At 46.9% G+C, this 15,573-nt stretch overlaps 1 protein-coding gene across 3 annotated transcripts in view; it reads left to right on the top strand.

Annotated features, from left to right (window-relative positions):
* LOC144784709 (ATP-dependent translocase ABCB1-like) overlaps positions 1 to 15,573 on the top strand; it is a 916,046-nt gene that overhangs the window by 257,397 nt on the left and 643,076 nt on the right. For all 3 annotated transcript variants that reach the window (XM_078663661.1, XM_078663660.1, XM_078663662.1), the window contains 2 exons: positions 3,196 to 3,387; positions 13,862 to 14,033. In XM_078663661.1, the coding sequence (XP_078519787.1) occupies positions 3,196 to 3,387; positions 13,862 to 14,033 (364 nt within the window). The remainder of the gene's footprint in view (positions 1 to 3,195; positions 3,388 to 13,861; positions 14,034 to 15,573) is intronic.

Here is a 15,573-nt window from a genome sequence, read left to right as displayed (position 1 = left end):
TCGGACAGCTCTTGGATCATGGATGCCTCAGCCTCACCAGGCAGTCACACCCACTTTAAATTGCTCGAGTCCCCAATGCGCATGCCCCACCCTAACGGTGAACTAGAGAGTGAGGCGCAGACACGGCGGCCCCCACTGGGACAAGACATCTGCTCACTGCGCGCAACCGCAGTCCGGTGTTCGAAAACCTGCACTGATTATTAAATTCAAGCACCAGCACCACTGCAGTTTGTACTTATTCTCCACACCAGAGAGGAGACACTGAGTAGCAGTTTTTCTGACCTCTGCTCCACAGCGGATGTCACCTGGACAGACAGTCAGATTCCTCTGAGTCAAAACCGGCCCCAAAACCGGCCCTCTGTCAAAAAAAACTGCCCCCACCCCATCCATCCTCCCAGGGGATTGCCCAGTGCCCGGAATTACCAGTCCGGCCCTGCCAAGGGCCCGAGGTGAGCTGGCTCCCTGTTGTGGACACTCAGGAACACAAAGGTTTCCAGGAGAGTCTCAGCACTGATGTGTGTGTGTGTGTGTGCTTGTTGCAGCCTGAAACCCTTGTAAGGTGTGCCCTGTGATCATGGACGCCTGGAGTCCAAGCAAGGATCAGCAACGCTGTGTGCGTGTGTTTTTTGAAGCCTGAACCCTTTGTGAGGATTGTCCAGATATTGTGTGCACCCAAATCCAAGTGAGTCTCATCAATGCTGTGTGTGTGTGTTTTGTGCAGCGCAAGACCTTCATGAGGATTGCCTTTTCATTGTGCACACCTGGAATCCAAGTGAGTCTCATTGACGCTGTGTGCATGTGCTTTGTGCAGCATGAGACCTTTGTGAGGATTACCTTGTTATCGCATACCCGGAGTCCAAATGAGTCTCATCGACGCTGTGTGTGTGCTTTGTGCAGAGTGAGACCTTCGTGAGGATTGCCTTGCTAACGTGCACCCGGAGTTAAAGTGATTCTCAGCAGCGCTGTGCACATGATCTTCTTGCAGCCTGAGACCTTCGTGTGGAGTGCCCGGTGATTTTGCACCTGAAGCTTAAGGAAGTCTCAGCAACGCGATGTTCATGTGCCCTGTGGCAGCCTGAGATCTTCATAGCAGTAGCGGCCAGGACCGACAGCCCCAGAGGAGCTGAGCCGCCGGCCCGAGCCTGCCGTTGCAAATTCACAAAGATTGCATCGGAGGCCCAAGTCGCTGGACGAGGAGAGGAGAGTGGATTCGCAACCCCAAGGTAACGTGTGTCGACTCCTGGGGCGGGAGGCGGGCTCGGAGGGAGACGCTCTTGGCCTCTCTCTTGTTCCAGCAGTGAGAACCTCTGCCCCGGCTCGTATTGCGGCCTATATTGCCAAGGGAGTTATAGCACCGGGTCCAGAGTGCGGAGCTGCACTTTTTGATTCACCATACCCGTGTTGGGGGCAACTGTTATCAAAGGCTGACTGCAAATCAGAAGGAATGGCGTAGAGACCGCATGAGGCACTGTGACCAGTGCCGGAGTGTATTACGCATTACCTTATTTCTTCATAACAAAATACCGGATTGTCGTATTACGCATTGCATTATTCCTGCATAACGAACTACCTGATTAATGGATGACGCACGACATTATTTCTGCATAACGAACTACCTGATTGTCGTATGACGCATTGCATTGTTTCTGCATAACAAAATACCTAATTAGTGTATTACGCATTGCATTATTCCTGCATAACAAACTACCTCATTAGTGTATTACACATTGCCTTATTTCTGCATAATGACGTACCTGGTGGTTGTATTACGCATTGCATCATTCTTACTTTGCAAAGTGCCTGACTGCTGAGTTACGTATTGCATTATTCTTATATTGCAAAGTACCTGATTACTGTGTTACGCCTTGCAATATTCTTACATTGCAAAGTGCCTGGTTGCTGCGTTATGCATTGCATTATTTTTACTTGCAAAGTGCCTGATTGTTGCATTACGCATTGCACTTTTGTTTCATTGCAAAAGTGTCTGATTCTAGCATTACGAACTGCATAACATGGTATTAGGATTACAGTAGAATGTTTAGAAGCCCTCATTAATATCGCCAGAACTGACAAGGGCTGGCTGGCCCAACAACTGGCCAGGAGAAATAGTACACCTACTCATATGTTGGATTTATATCATGTGGTCTTATCGTATATATTTTTTTATAAAAAATGTATACTCTGTTTGATAAAACTCGTGTGGAGTTTATTTGTGGTGTCATCATTGGGTTCCTGTGAGCGTGGTTGCAAATATGTTACACATTTGCCTGGAAGATAAGCCTGGCTGCTCGTGCCAAGCTACCAGGGTGGTGAGCAGGGGCTATCTCAGAAGGTGGGCTTCCTTTCCCTGACGTGGAAATGCGGGTCCCTATTTGGCCTAAGGTACCTACCTAAGCCTACCTGGGATCCCGGGTCTAACACCTCCCATCACCTTCTGTGTGCTGGGGCCATGGCATGTCTCCTTTCTTCGTATCACATAGTACGCACACATTGTCCTTATAGATGCATGGTGAACTGATGTGCAGAGATTATGCCAGTGTCTGGAGGAGGACTCCTTTGTCAGGTCAGGTTGATATATTTACTCTTTCAATGGAATAGTCAGATTATGTAGAGTGGCAAAATACCATATCTTGTGACTGTTAGTTACAGATCCCAATTGCTGTAGTACAGGCTCACCCAAAATGCATCTTGATGATGTAAGCTCTCGCAAGAAGTTTAAGTTGTCTGTAGCCAGACCTAAAATTTAAATAATTGAATGCTAAAATTGTGAAGTGAAGATATTAAGTCAATTATTAAGAAACGCTAAAATGAAAAAGCATCAGAAAACGAATACATACTCTGTAAAATAATTTACAACAAGAATGAGCTGGAATAATAAAGGAGATGTCATAAATTTGGTTAAGCAAACTGTGGGGAGAATTTTCCAAGGGATTTTCAACAAGGTGGTAGTCAGCAAAGTCAAAAGGCGTTGGAACAAAGGTGCCTACGTTTTCGCTAGGCTACTGAAACGCACCAGCTCAGGTAGAAAGGACAGGAATGCACTGTATTGCTCATATACGGCGCATCCTGCCCTTTCACTTTGTCGTAGGGTAGCGCAGCAAGGTGCCTTGCTGCCCAGCCCTTTGGCAGAATACTATAAATGAGGCCCAAAGATTAGAAAATGTAGTTTAACTCTTCTTTTTTTTCTTCCAACAGGTATGCTTGGTATTTTGCTGCAATTGGATTTACTGTATTCCTTGTGAGTTTCTTTCAAGTCTGGACATTTTTCCTTGCTGCAACACGACAGACAGCCAGGATCCGGCGAAAATTCTTCTATGCCATCCTCCATCAGGAAATGTCCTGGTTTGACACAGCTAAGACTGGAACCCTAAACAGCAGATTGACAGAGTGAGGACACCTTTCTTATATTCAACCATCCCATTTTAGATGCTTTAGTAGGAACTGGTTGAAAAATTCTTCTTTTCAATACGCTTGTGATGCTGTTTTGGGTGCTAAGAGGAAAGTCTCTTTCTGAGATTAGGAGGATTCATTATATATATAACCCCTTCTGTCATTTAGATGGATACATAATTAATCAATCCTTATGCACACAAACTCTTCAAATCGGTTCTATGCGACTTTGGCTAGGATAGAGCAATTTTGCATTGACAACTGGCCTTATTGCAACATCGTTGCCATCGGCTGTCTAGTAGAAAATGAATTGCAAGTTTCACTTACGAATCAGTACAAGACTGACTTTGAACTGACTGAAAAGAACATTATGAACTGGTCAGAGGGTCCAAATGCTTTCTCAAAATTGTGAGTTCACTAGTGCATTTTTTTAATTTAAATTTGTTGATGTTTTATTTATTGTTAATTTATTGACTTCGGCCATATGTGGCGCTCAGATGCAAAGGTAAATTTACAACTGCGGCCTGCTAGTGATTGAGGGTCGAGTAGTATCTTTACTTTCGCACTCGGGACAGCATGAAAATCATATTCTCTCCGAGGTAAAACACTAAATAATTTACATGGTTTAAGTTTTAAAAAAAACATAGTCCAAACCACATTCAAACAAATGCTATCAGGTGTGCAAATGCATTCTTCAATCATTTCCCCCCCTCCCCCGTTCCCCCAAGTCTTGTCAGATTAAACTCCTCCTCCTCCTCCTCAAGCATCATAATTGGGGAGCCACACTTTGCAATTGTAGATTTTTAGTAATGACATGATTGAAGGGCCACCTTAAAGAATAATACATTGAGCATGCCTCCTCACTGCCTAAAAGGCCTTATACCTTGTAAGTTCCATTTCACTGTCCACAAGGGCTTTGAAAAATGTTTCCATATAAATGTCCGCCAGCACAACCATCAGGATTCCTTCTTGGGTTGTCCAGCAATACCTGTGTTTATTCTGTGAATCGTAGGTATTTTGTGTATTTATTGCTAAAGTGTTAGATGCGAAATGTATAGTCAAAACAATCATAATTAATTAATCCTTTCTGCTAGGTCGTACATCCTACATCTCTAAAGGTGATAAACAACTTCCATGGGATCCGTGTTTTCCGGAGCTTCTACGTATGCTGTGCAGTCAAAATGTCTGAGTCCACTGACCCTTAAAGAACTCTTTGTAGCTGTCAGAGTTGCTAAATGATTGTCATGTAGCACAATTCAGAGTTGCATGTAGCACAACTCAGAAACACTATGGGGTAGACATACTAAAAACTCACTGCTTTGCATTGTTTTTAGGAACATTTTCACCCTTTGTAAAGTAAATTTCAAAACAAAATTTTGCACCACTTTGTGTCACATTTGTGATGCAAACCCTCTACAATATATTCATAAATGGACTCCAAAGTATCTCCATTGTATAGAGGTGTGCTGTCTGCAACTCCATCATTAGCTTGTACATTTACCTAGATATAACATGCACAAAAAGACGGCCCAATTTAATTCAAATTAGACACACAGTTCCATTAATTGAATGTGAGCCTTGTTTGTGATATGGCCGTAGTATTTCACTGTTAGCAGAGTTGCTGTTGACAGCATATTTGCTTTAAAAACAAACTCCCAGCATCTGTGTGTTGTGACAGTGAGTCACATCAAACAAACCAAGGGTAATGGAAGGAATGTTAGCAATTTGTCCAAAGATTGGCAATCTTTTGGGATAGCATTCCAACTCATCAATCCTTTGCCCACTAAGTTACATCAGTTTGGACCCAGGCATATGCAAAGCGTCCTTGACCCTGCTCCATTAGGAACTGCACAGCCCAAACTGCCAGCCTACATCATCACTAAACTGGAACACAAGCAACCCAATATCGGTTTTGCACTGGTTGAGGCTTGACGTCAAGTGTAACTTGGTTCTAGTGGCACATTAAGCACAGGGCACACCCTAAGCCACTTAGGGCATCAAATCAAATGCACAAAAGATGGCAGAAAAGCTGCTTGCAGTTTCTCTGAAACCCTTGCATTCTCTCGGAGCAGGATTCCAACCCATCCTTCTTTTGTCCACCAATCCACCTCAGTTTGGACCCAGTCATATGCAAATTGGTCTAGAGCCTGCTCTGGTAGGAACAGTCCAACCTGAACTTCCAGACTAAAGGGTCGATTACAATTCCGTCCGGAAAGGCTCCGAACAAGATTTGGATTCGGCAAATCTGATTTGGATCCTATGTTTTCGAACATATCAGACATCTTTCTGGATGACCAATTAGGATGCAAGGAAACAGTTGGGCTGTCCTATTCGGTTACGAATGGCATTTGAACAGGCTGAGTCGTTCAGAGCTGATTCGTACATCTCAATGGACACGGTTTACAGATGAGCGATTACAATGACCAATTCAGAGAGCCGTTCCGGTTCTGTTTGCCCAACATGAAATGGCTGTCAGAATCTGACTTTGATGGCCTGTAGCAGGCACCCCTTCACCCTGAGGTATCCGGTTGGGGCCCTTGGGGGTACCAGTGGGACCCTCCTGTTAAACCATGCACAGTGTGGCAGGCACTATTGGGTGCCGATCACAGGGTGCATGGTTTCCCCAAACAACCCCTTTTTGCAATGGGAGCCTGTGTTCTCGTTCGGAACACGGGCTCCTATTGAAGTCAATGCAAATCCGACCGAATGATGTACGGAAGCATTGTAATCGGTCGGTCAGATTCACAGAACCCGATTCATGTGGAAACTATTCCGAAACCATTTCAGTCGGAAGAGTTTCCTAACGAGATCAGAATCAGCCCCTAGGTCTTCAAGCAGCCCAAAACCGCAAGCAGCCCAAAACCGCAAACAACCCAAAACCGCAAACAACCCAAAACAGTTTTTGCCCTGTTGGGGATCTTTAGTTAAGTATTGAATGGTTCCAGTGGCACATTCAACACTAGATTCATGTCTGGACATACCCATGGCCACGTAGGGCATCATATCAAACACACAAAAGGTGATGGGAGACATGCTTGCAATTTCTCTAACCACTGGCAATATCTTGGGGTAGCATGCCAACCCATCACTTTTACCCAGCAAGCCAACTCAGTTTGTACCAAGTCATATGCAAATCAGTCTTGACCCTGCCTCTATTTGAAAAATCCAACCCCAAATGACTGGGCAGGTCCTCACTGAACAGGAAACAAGCAACCCAAGGAGATACTGCAAGAGGAATTACTTTGTAGCAAATTATCTCAGTGATGCAATAGTGTTAGAAACTGGACCCCCGGCCGGCCAACGCTCACGCCAAGGTCAGTCAGGGATCACAATTTCTAAGTCAGGGCAAGGGAGTTACACACCAAGATAACCCCTGCTCACCCTCTAGGTAACGTGACGCGAGCAGCAAGGCTAATCTCGGAGGCGATGTGTAAAGCGTTTGCGCGCGCACCCCAGCGACAACACCCTAGACCCACCACAAAGGAAACTCCACACAAGGTTATATAAAAATAGCCTTTGTATTATAATAAAAACACATTAGATAAGACACACACTTTACAATGTGCCAACAGGCACGGGCAAGATTTACAAGGGATTATGTACAGGACAGGGCCACCTGGACCACTGTCAGGGGTATGCACTTTTTAGAAATAATACTTGTAGGTATAACACTTAGCACATAAACATATAATGAATGTAGCACACAAAATAGTTACATGTAGCACACAACCAGGACTTCCTGGTAAAGGGTAAATACCTCCTACGCAACCCTAAAACACTGTAGGAAAATCATGCAGGGAACTAGGACCTTATCATCAGGACCTATGGAAGGAAAACCATCACCTAAGCAAGTCACATTTAGCAAAGGGAAGGAAACCTAAAATAATCACCTAAGCAAGTCACATTTAGCAAAGGCAATAAAACATCAACATTCCTCTAAGCAGGTCACTTTTAGCAAAGGGGAATAAAAACATAAAGAATCACCTAAGCAGGTCACTTTTAGCAAAGGTAATAACATAAACAATCCTCTAAGCAGGTCACTTTTAGCAAAGGGGATAAAACATAAACAATTACCTAAGCAGGTCACTTTTAGCAAAGGTAAAAACAAACATTCCTCTAAGCAGGTCACTTTTAGCAATGGGGAATAAAAACATAAACAATTACCTAAGCAGGTCACTTTTAGCAAAGGTAATAACATAGACAATCCTCTAAGCAGGTCACTTTTAGCAAAGGGGATAAAACATAAAGAACATGGCACATGAGGTAGTAAAACACATTCAGAGGTGCAAGTAGAACATTTGCGCAGGCATCGAATAAGCAGTAAATCATAAAATGCGCAGGGTGCACGTAGCACAACACTAGAACTGTCCCCCAGGCCAACTGGCCTCGAAAGGGCTGGAATGCCCTGAGTCTCAATGTCAGGGAAGGCTGCGCAGGCAGCACAGAACACAAGCCTAAACGTAGCAACCGTCCACTAAGTGCTGGACAGTTGTAAATAAGGCTGGGCACCGGTGGAGCCTCGTGGGCTCTAGAACACAGGATGGCGCCCAAGAGCCTCTCTGGGGCTCTAGAACAAAGGTGGGCGCTGTGAGCCTTCTCTGGGCTCGCAAAATCAATATGCTGGCACCATAGAGCTTCTGCGCTCTAAAACAATGAAATGCCCCTCAGAGCCTCTCTGGGCTCTACATACAACTGCCTGGGGCTGGGAGCCTCGTGGCTATACACGCTGCACTGGCCCTCGAGCCTCTCTGGGCTCAAAGAACGAATGGCCCCCAGGAGCCTCGGGGCTCCTCCGCACTGGTGGGGGCTTGGATGGAGTCCCTCACGGGGGACTCAGAGTAGGGGCAACAGCAGAATGCCCAGAAGAGCCTCACTCGGCTCCTTCACAAAGGAATGCGGTGCACGTTGGAGCGGCCTTCTCCCAACCGGGGCCACTCTAAGTAAAGAGAGAACCCTGTCCCTCACTCACCGGGTCTCGCTGGGTCTGCGGGGGCGGGGAAGCACTCTCTGCCGGTCTCCTACTGCTGGGCAGCGGGCGGGGCCTCTCTCCGTCCTGAGAGCCTCGCCGAGGATCGGACGCTGGGCTCCCTCTCGCTCTGCGGCGGCAGGGCGGGACTTCCGGTTGGCCTCCTGGAGGCCACGCTGCAATTGGCCGGTCAGGCCAGTACTTCCGGGTCGCCGCGGGCAGCGCGGCGGCTCGCATCAGGCAGGCAGGCGGGCTCTCAGTATCCGAGGAGTGGGCTCCCTCGTGATAATTTAAATATCCACGGACGGGGCAATGCCGGGTGGGCACCGGCCTCCAAATTAAATATAAAGCGAGGTAGGCACTAGCTATGCAGAAAATCGGCAAAATAAAACGGGCAGATGCCGGGTGGGCACCGGCTCCACAAAAAGCGCTCCCCAGGGCTTCAGGGACAAAATAAAGCGCTCACAGCGCTAGAAATAGAAGCAAAGCGCTCCCAGCGCTGAGGGGAGGAATAAAGCGCTTCTAGGCACTCTGGCCAAAAGCAAAGCTCCAGCAGGGTCTGGAGGCAGGCAGGGGGGCAAGGCAGGGCCAGAGCCAGCACACTGGGTCTCCAGGCAGGGAGACAAGCCAAGTGGCGGTCCTCCTGGCCCCAGCAGCAGCAACAGCCCCCTCTGGCAAGGATCCAAAAGTAGAACAATTTCTGTGGGGACACAGCTCCATTTTTATACAGAGAAATCCTTTGTTTCAGGGTGCAGGGTGGGGGGAAACCAGTTGCAGCTGGCTTGGGAGTACCCTTGATGGCCCAACCACCCCTTTCATTCACTGGGGAGGCTTGGGTCGTTAGACAAACCACAGGGGGGCAGAGCCAGCATTGTGTGGGGAAAAACCCAGCCCAACCAGGACCCAGGTGCACTCCTCCCACACATCACTCATGCTGATCTCACACTCACCACCGGGCAGACCCATCCAGACTTCCTGGAGCCTGGCATGCCAGCCAGCTCCAGCCAATCACGCTCCAGCACCCTCACTGCACACATACATCAATGTCCAGAAGTAGCACTTCCCTTCTGGACACATACAAGCCGCACATACCATTGCGCAGCATTCATTCTCACGAGTTCACACATACCAAACTCGAGCCTGCACTCCCCACGCATCAGGAACTAACATGGACACACACATTCTCCATGCATTCCTATGGGAGGGCAGGCCAGCCATACTACACGCACGCACTTTACTCTGGGACACAGGGAAAAAGTGCGCAGAGACCCAAAAATCACTAACACAGGGTCACAAATAAAAGCAAAAAGATTAGGGGTGAACCTGCCCTAAGGGCCAAGTCCAACAAATAGTTAAAAGTTTGTGCTTATCAATCACAGCTAGAGTATATACAAATTGGCAATGCTTTGGAAGATTATTTTACTGTGTTAACATGCACAGCCATTTTACAGGTAGTTTATAACTCTATTCCAAAATAGTTATTCTTTAAAACTCAAAACTTAATAAATGTGTTGCTATTACACTCATACACACAACAAAACCACATGAAATAACCTACGGCCATTACCGATAACAAAAATCAATAAATACTGCTAAGGGAAATTAGAACAGCTTAATGAATGCTAGCTAGTGTGTTTGTATCAATAGTGCAGCAAGTGCAGTGACACCGGTGCCAGGGTTGTGACAGGTCTGTAGGACTCTGTTTTGTGGCTGCGTAGTGGAACCACCCAGTCCCTCCCAGTGCCCTACATAAATAAATACATCTGGATTCTTGTAAAGCACGTCTACTCGCCAATTTGGGTCTCAAGGCGCTGAGTTGGGGTGGGTGGGTCTGCTGTTCAGTTGAAGAGCCCGGTCTGGAGGTCCATCCTGAATTAAGGCGGTGACAGTGATTGTCTGAGATGAAAAGGCACAGATTTCCAGATCATCGCAGTGAGGTATGAGAAGGATCGTCCTCCAGCTGTGGTCTTGCGGTCCGTGGGATTGTGGCCAGGGACAGCGGGTGGAGTTGTCTGATGGGAGTTTAGCAGGAGAGGTGGTGGAAGGTATGTAGGTCCTGCATTGTGGCAGGCTTTGTAGGCATGTGTGGGAGCTTGAAGGTGATTGTTTTGTTGGTAGTTAGCCAGTGAAGGGCACTTAGGTGGCCAGTGATGTGGTTGCGGCGCTGATGTTCAGGAAGAGTCTAGCAGAGGCGCTCCGGATTTTCAGCAGTTTCTTAAGGAGTTTTTGGGTAGTGCCGGCATAGAGTGCATTGCATTAGTTGAGTATGCTGCTGACCAGAGCATGGGTGACTGTTTTGCTGGACTCGGTGGGGATCCACTTGAAGATCTTCTGAAGCAGGCAGAGCATGTGGAAGCAAGACGATGAGAGTGCATTGTTTTAGCAGAGAGCTAGTAGCCTAGGATGATTCGGAGGTTTCTTGCATGGCCCGTTGGTGGAGGGGGTTCTGAGCACTGTGGGCCACCAGGAGTCGTGTCAGGTAAAGAGGGTGTAGCCCCGGATGAGGATGTTAGTCTTGTTTGAGATAGCTGTCCATCTTCCTGGTGGCTACCGCCTTCATTCCACTGTGGAAGCTGCTCTTGAAGGCTGCGGATTTGTCTGTGAGGATGAAAGAATCAGCTGCGTGTCTTCGGTTATGGAGACAGTGTTGAGTCTGTGGCTTCTGATGGCCATGTTGATGTGAAGTGGGTGGTGCTCAAGGTGGACCTCTGATGTATTCTGTAGCTGATCTCTGTGGGTCTGAGGAGTACTGTGGAAGTCTGACTCTCTGTGTTCGGCCAGTGAGGAAGGAGCAGATCAATTCTAGGGCTTTGTCGCAGATGCAGGCATCATGGAGACTTGCGCAGAGGATGTGGTGGGAGACTGTGTCGAAGTTAGCCTAGAGGTCAAGGAGGCTGAGGGCTGCAGTCTTGCGTCAGTTGCGGAGGGAACAGATGTCATCTATGATGGAGAGTGGTCTTGGTGCTGCGGTTGCTTCTGAATCTCGACTGGGAAAGGTCCAGGATGTGGTTTTGTTTCGATGAACTTGGTGAGTTGGGCCTTGATGGCCTTCTCAATGACTTTGTCTGGGAAGGGGAGCAGAGAGATGGGTCTATAGTTTTTGAGATCTGTTAGGGCTGTAGAGGATTTCTTCAACAGGTTGTTTATTTCTGCGTGTTTCTAGCATTTGAGGAAGGTGGTGAACTCAATGGAGTAGTTGATGGTGTGGCAAAGTTTGGGTGCAATGGAGGTGCCAGCTCTGTTGAAGATATGGTGAGGAAAGGGATATAAGGAGGCTCCGGAGGGGATACTCTTAATGATCTTGAAGGTGTCATCAGAGGTGAGGGTGGTCTAGTTCGGCAGGGTCTGCTGAGGTCTGGAGCCATTCGGTGCAGTGGTTGCAGGTGGGGTGGGTGCGTCTTGGTTTGCGAAGCTTTCCTAGATCTCCTCAATCTAGCTGTGGAAGAAGGTGGCGAGGTTGCAGAGGTTTTGAGTGGGGGCATGGCTGCTGTCTTTGTGTTGGGCTGGGAAATTTTTTTGACCATGGAAAGAATTCTTTGCAGTTGTGTGCATTGGCATTGATGCATTCATATATGTTCTCTTTATTGTTCTGATGAGGTGGTGGTATGTGGCGATGACTGTTTTGAAGGTTGCCACGATCTTGCTCCTCCTCCATCTTTTCTCTGGACATATGTAGGTGTGCCTGGACTCTGGGAGGGTGGGAGAGAACCAGGTGGCTTTCTTGGAGTGCTGCTTGCCTGAGAGCAACCGGAGGGTAGCCAGAGTGTTGGTGCAGTTGGAAATTCAAAGGTGGTGGTTGCATGCTGAGGCAGGTGGAAATTGAGATCAGCGAGGAGGATGTAGTCCGTTGAGGTGAAAGAGTGGTGGGCAATGAAGTTGGCTATGGCTCAGCTGAAGAGAAGGTGAGGTCAGGAAGGTCAATAGATGATGGTGCTGGGGAGGGTGATGGTTCGGGTTGGTCTGGATCTGGAAGTGGAGGTGTTCCATGTTGGGTGAGTGGTCATCGGAGCTGGTTGTGAGGTGGGGGGTGTTTTTATGTATTACGGCGATGCTGTATCCCAGCCAGTTGACGTGGTCATGGTGGATGATTTTGTAGCCATTGAGGATGATGGTTGAGATGTCCAGTGCTGAGGTGGGGTTCATCCAGGTTTCAGTAAAGAAGGCGACATCGGGGAAGATGATGTCAAGCAGGTCCAAGATCTCCACAACGTGTCTTTTAAGGGAGCGGGTGTTGAGTAGGATGCAACTGAGGTGGTCGGTCCAGTTCTTAAGGGCCGTGAGGTGGGTGAGTTTGGTGTCTTGAGCCAGGAGAAGGTGCAGTTGTGGCAGGTGAATGGGCTTTGTCTGTTCTTCGGTGATGCCAGATGGCAGACGGTGGAATGTCTGGGGTTGAATGTGAGGAGGGTGTAGCGGTGGAGGGTGCGGGAGCCAGGGTCCACGGCACCATCCAGGCACGTGCGGGAATAAATTGGCTTGCCTTTGGAGTGCCTATGGGTGCCACCATTAACACCTTGCGAGCTAGCGGTTTTCCCGCTCTGCGCTGACTTTTGCGGAAGTCCGCGCTACATGACGAGCTCAGCTCATCATGAGTGTACGAGAGGCATAACTCATGACGAGCTCAGCTCGTCATGAGCATCGAAGGGGTTAAGTAGAGTTGGGGAGGCGGAAGGGCTGGTAAGCTGAGAAGTGTGAAAATGGTGCTTGGAAGCGGACAGGTCGTGGGGAGCGAGCAGCGGCGGTAATGAGGAAACGGGAGTGCGAGTAAAGGACAGAAATAAACAGTGAAAATAAGAGGCAGCACAAAAAATACAGAAAAGGCAATAAAGCTAAAGAAAAGAAACAAAAGCAATAGAATAAAAAGAATAGAAAAGAAACAACAGCAGACAGAAAAAGAGCTCTCCACTGGGACACCAGGGATAAGGCGCCGGCGGGGGCCTGCGGGTGGAGGAGGGCCTCTGACTACGAGCCTGGGGCTCAGGAGGGCAGACCACTGACAGATGGAGGTGTGGGGTGGGGGAAGCAAACACACGCTGTCAAGGTCAATGATGTCCTGCACACATCCTGCACACAAGAATTATGGTCTGGACTCCACCATAGAGGGAAAACACCCCTTTATTTATACCTGCGGCTGCACCCGACCTTCGCCTGCTTGCTGTGGTAGGACATCCCTGTCACCCATGGCAAGTGGCTTTCTGAATACTTAAATTACAGCTGTCTTTTGCTTCCAAAGCAGGGGATAAGCTCCATTTTCCTTGATTGCACTCACGAATCAATTTGATTGTAGACAGTGAGACAGCCAATCAGAAACTTTGTAATGCAATCTTTAACGAGTTTTATTGCTTGAGTAGTTACCAAAGTAAAGTGAATCCCAGCATTCCCGCTTTATAATGACTTAGCGTGTTTTAACCTTCTGTATGGAAAAAAGTTAACTTGCATTCTCATTCATTCTCTCCATCTCCCTCTGTTTCTGCACTCGCTCCCTCCTGTCCTATATTTCTCTCACAGCGACATCAATACCATTCGTGATGGACTTGGAGACAAAGTGTCCATGTTTGCCCAGTATCTTTCAAATTTTGTGGCAGGGATCGTCATTGGATTTGCATACGGCTGGAAATTAACATTGGTAATTTTATCAATCTGCCCATTACTTGCAGCAACAGCAGCAATTTCGTCGAAAGTAAGTAAAGGCCGATGATGACGAATGCACTTATTTTATTTTTTTAAAGGTTACATTTGAAACGATTTCGATACGGTATTGGGGGCCTGTAGTCTTTAAGACAGGTTAAATACTGCATTTAAAGCTTTGTTATAAAACACTAGTAAGGAGACTCCTAAAATGTCATAGAAAATTGCATTCCTGAGATTTTGAAGAGTGGGAGAGGGCAATTATGATTTTTAATCCAACCCCACTTTCCAATTACTTTGTGATGTCTAGATTTGGAATTAAATCATGCATTGATTTAATATGCATATGTGTAGTAGGCAGACAGAATTGAAAATTATGCAGTGGTTTTTAAAGTTTTACCACTCGCCCCCCATACTCTGCAGTGATTAAAACTTTCAAGCACTGCAGAGTATGTAAGGGTCAAATGAAGTAGGATACAACATATAGGATAGATCGGAATTAAAGCATATACAATGAAAACAGGATTTACAAGCCTAAGTGGCCCCAAGAAAAAAGTCGGGACTAGAGGATGAACAAACACATCTGGATGCTTGCCAAAATGAGGTCTGCGGGTCTGCTAAGTTTCCGTTTCAGAAATCTTATGATTTTCAAATGTACCTTTGTATCGCCCTGTATTGCACTAGAAATGTCTCTAATTTTGGACATTAGTCCACTGGTCAGTCCTTGGCTGAGCAGTGACTGAACCGGAATACAAACAACCCCGGACTTCCCTGAATTCACCTCAAGCACCCATAGTTTAGCTGCCTCATGCAGATGATGGTTTTGTTGGTGTGTGCCAGCAGGGCTTAGAGGGTGAAGGGAGGACAAGGAAGGTGATTGAAGGGGTGTTAAAAACATTGCCCACTGTATGTTAATGACGGACTAAAACCACTTTAAATTGGGAAATCTTAATACACACAGCTCCATGCAAGCTCAGAAAATTGGCACCCTGGACCCAGCTCGCCCAAGTTAAAGACCGACCCTGGTTGCGCCATCTATACATTTGACCAAGAAGTTTATTCTGTCATTCAAGAATGTTTTTTTAATAGACGCTCGATGGTCCCGTTTGAGATCGTATGTATTCTGCAATTATACATCATTTAAAGGCCAGCTGAAGCTAAATGAACTCTAGTTCCAGTATCTTCAGGGCATGCCAGACCCAACAAAAGATCTGCTTACATGCTTTCTCAATCTTAGTACCTACCATAATGGTACCAGTAGCCATTAGACTAGCTCAGACTTTCAGCCAATGCCAGTGTTCCTTGAGAAAGCACGTTCTAGAGAAGCGCAATGCTACACCTCCTGACACATGCCTGAACTACACTTTTATTTGTATGTTCAATTATGAGTTTAACTAATAATTGGATTACTGAAAGAAGGATGCTTTAAAACATACTTACAAATGTAAGTTCATGTGATGTAATTGGATAAGTGACACAAGGCAAAATGTAGCTTAACATAAGCTGCTCATTAATGACAAGTTGCTTTAACATCCCCATCTTACCTGTGATCTTTTCTGACTGCAACCTGTGCCAACCTTCCACTTTTAATG

This window comes from Lissotriton helveticus, chromosome 10, assembly GCF_964261635.1.
Source record: "Lissotriton helveticus chromosome 10, aLisHel1.1, whole genome shotgun sequence".
Taxonomy (NCBI): Eukaryota; Metazoa; Chordata; class Amphibia; order Caudata; family Salamandridae; genus Lissotriton; species Lissotriton helveticus.
Note: the sequence above shows the minus strand (reverse complement) of the source record. Positions and strands in the feature narration are given on the sequence as shown.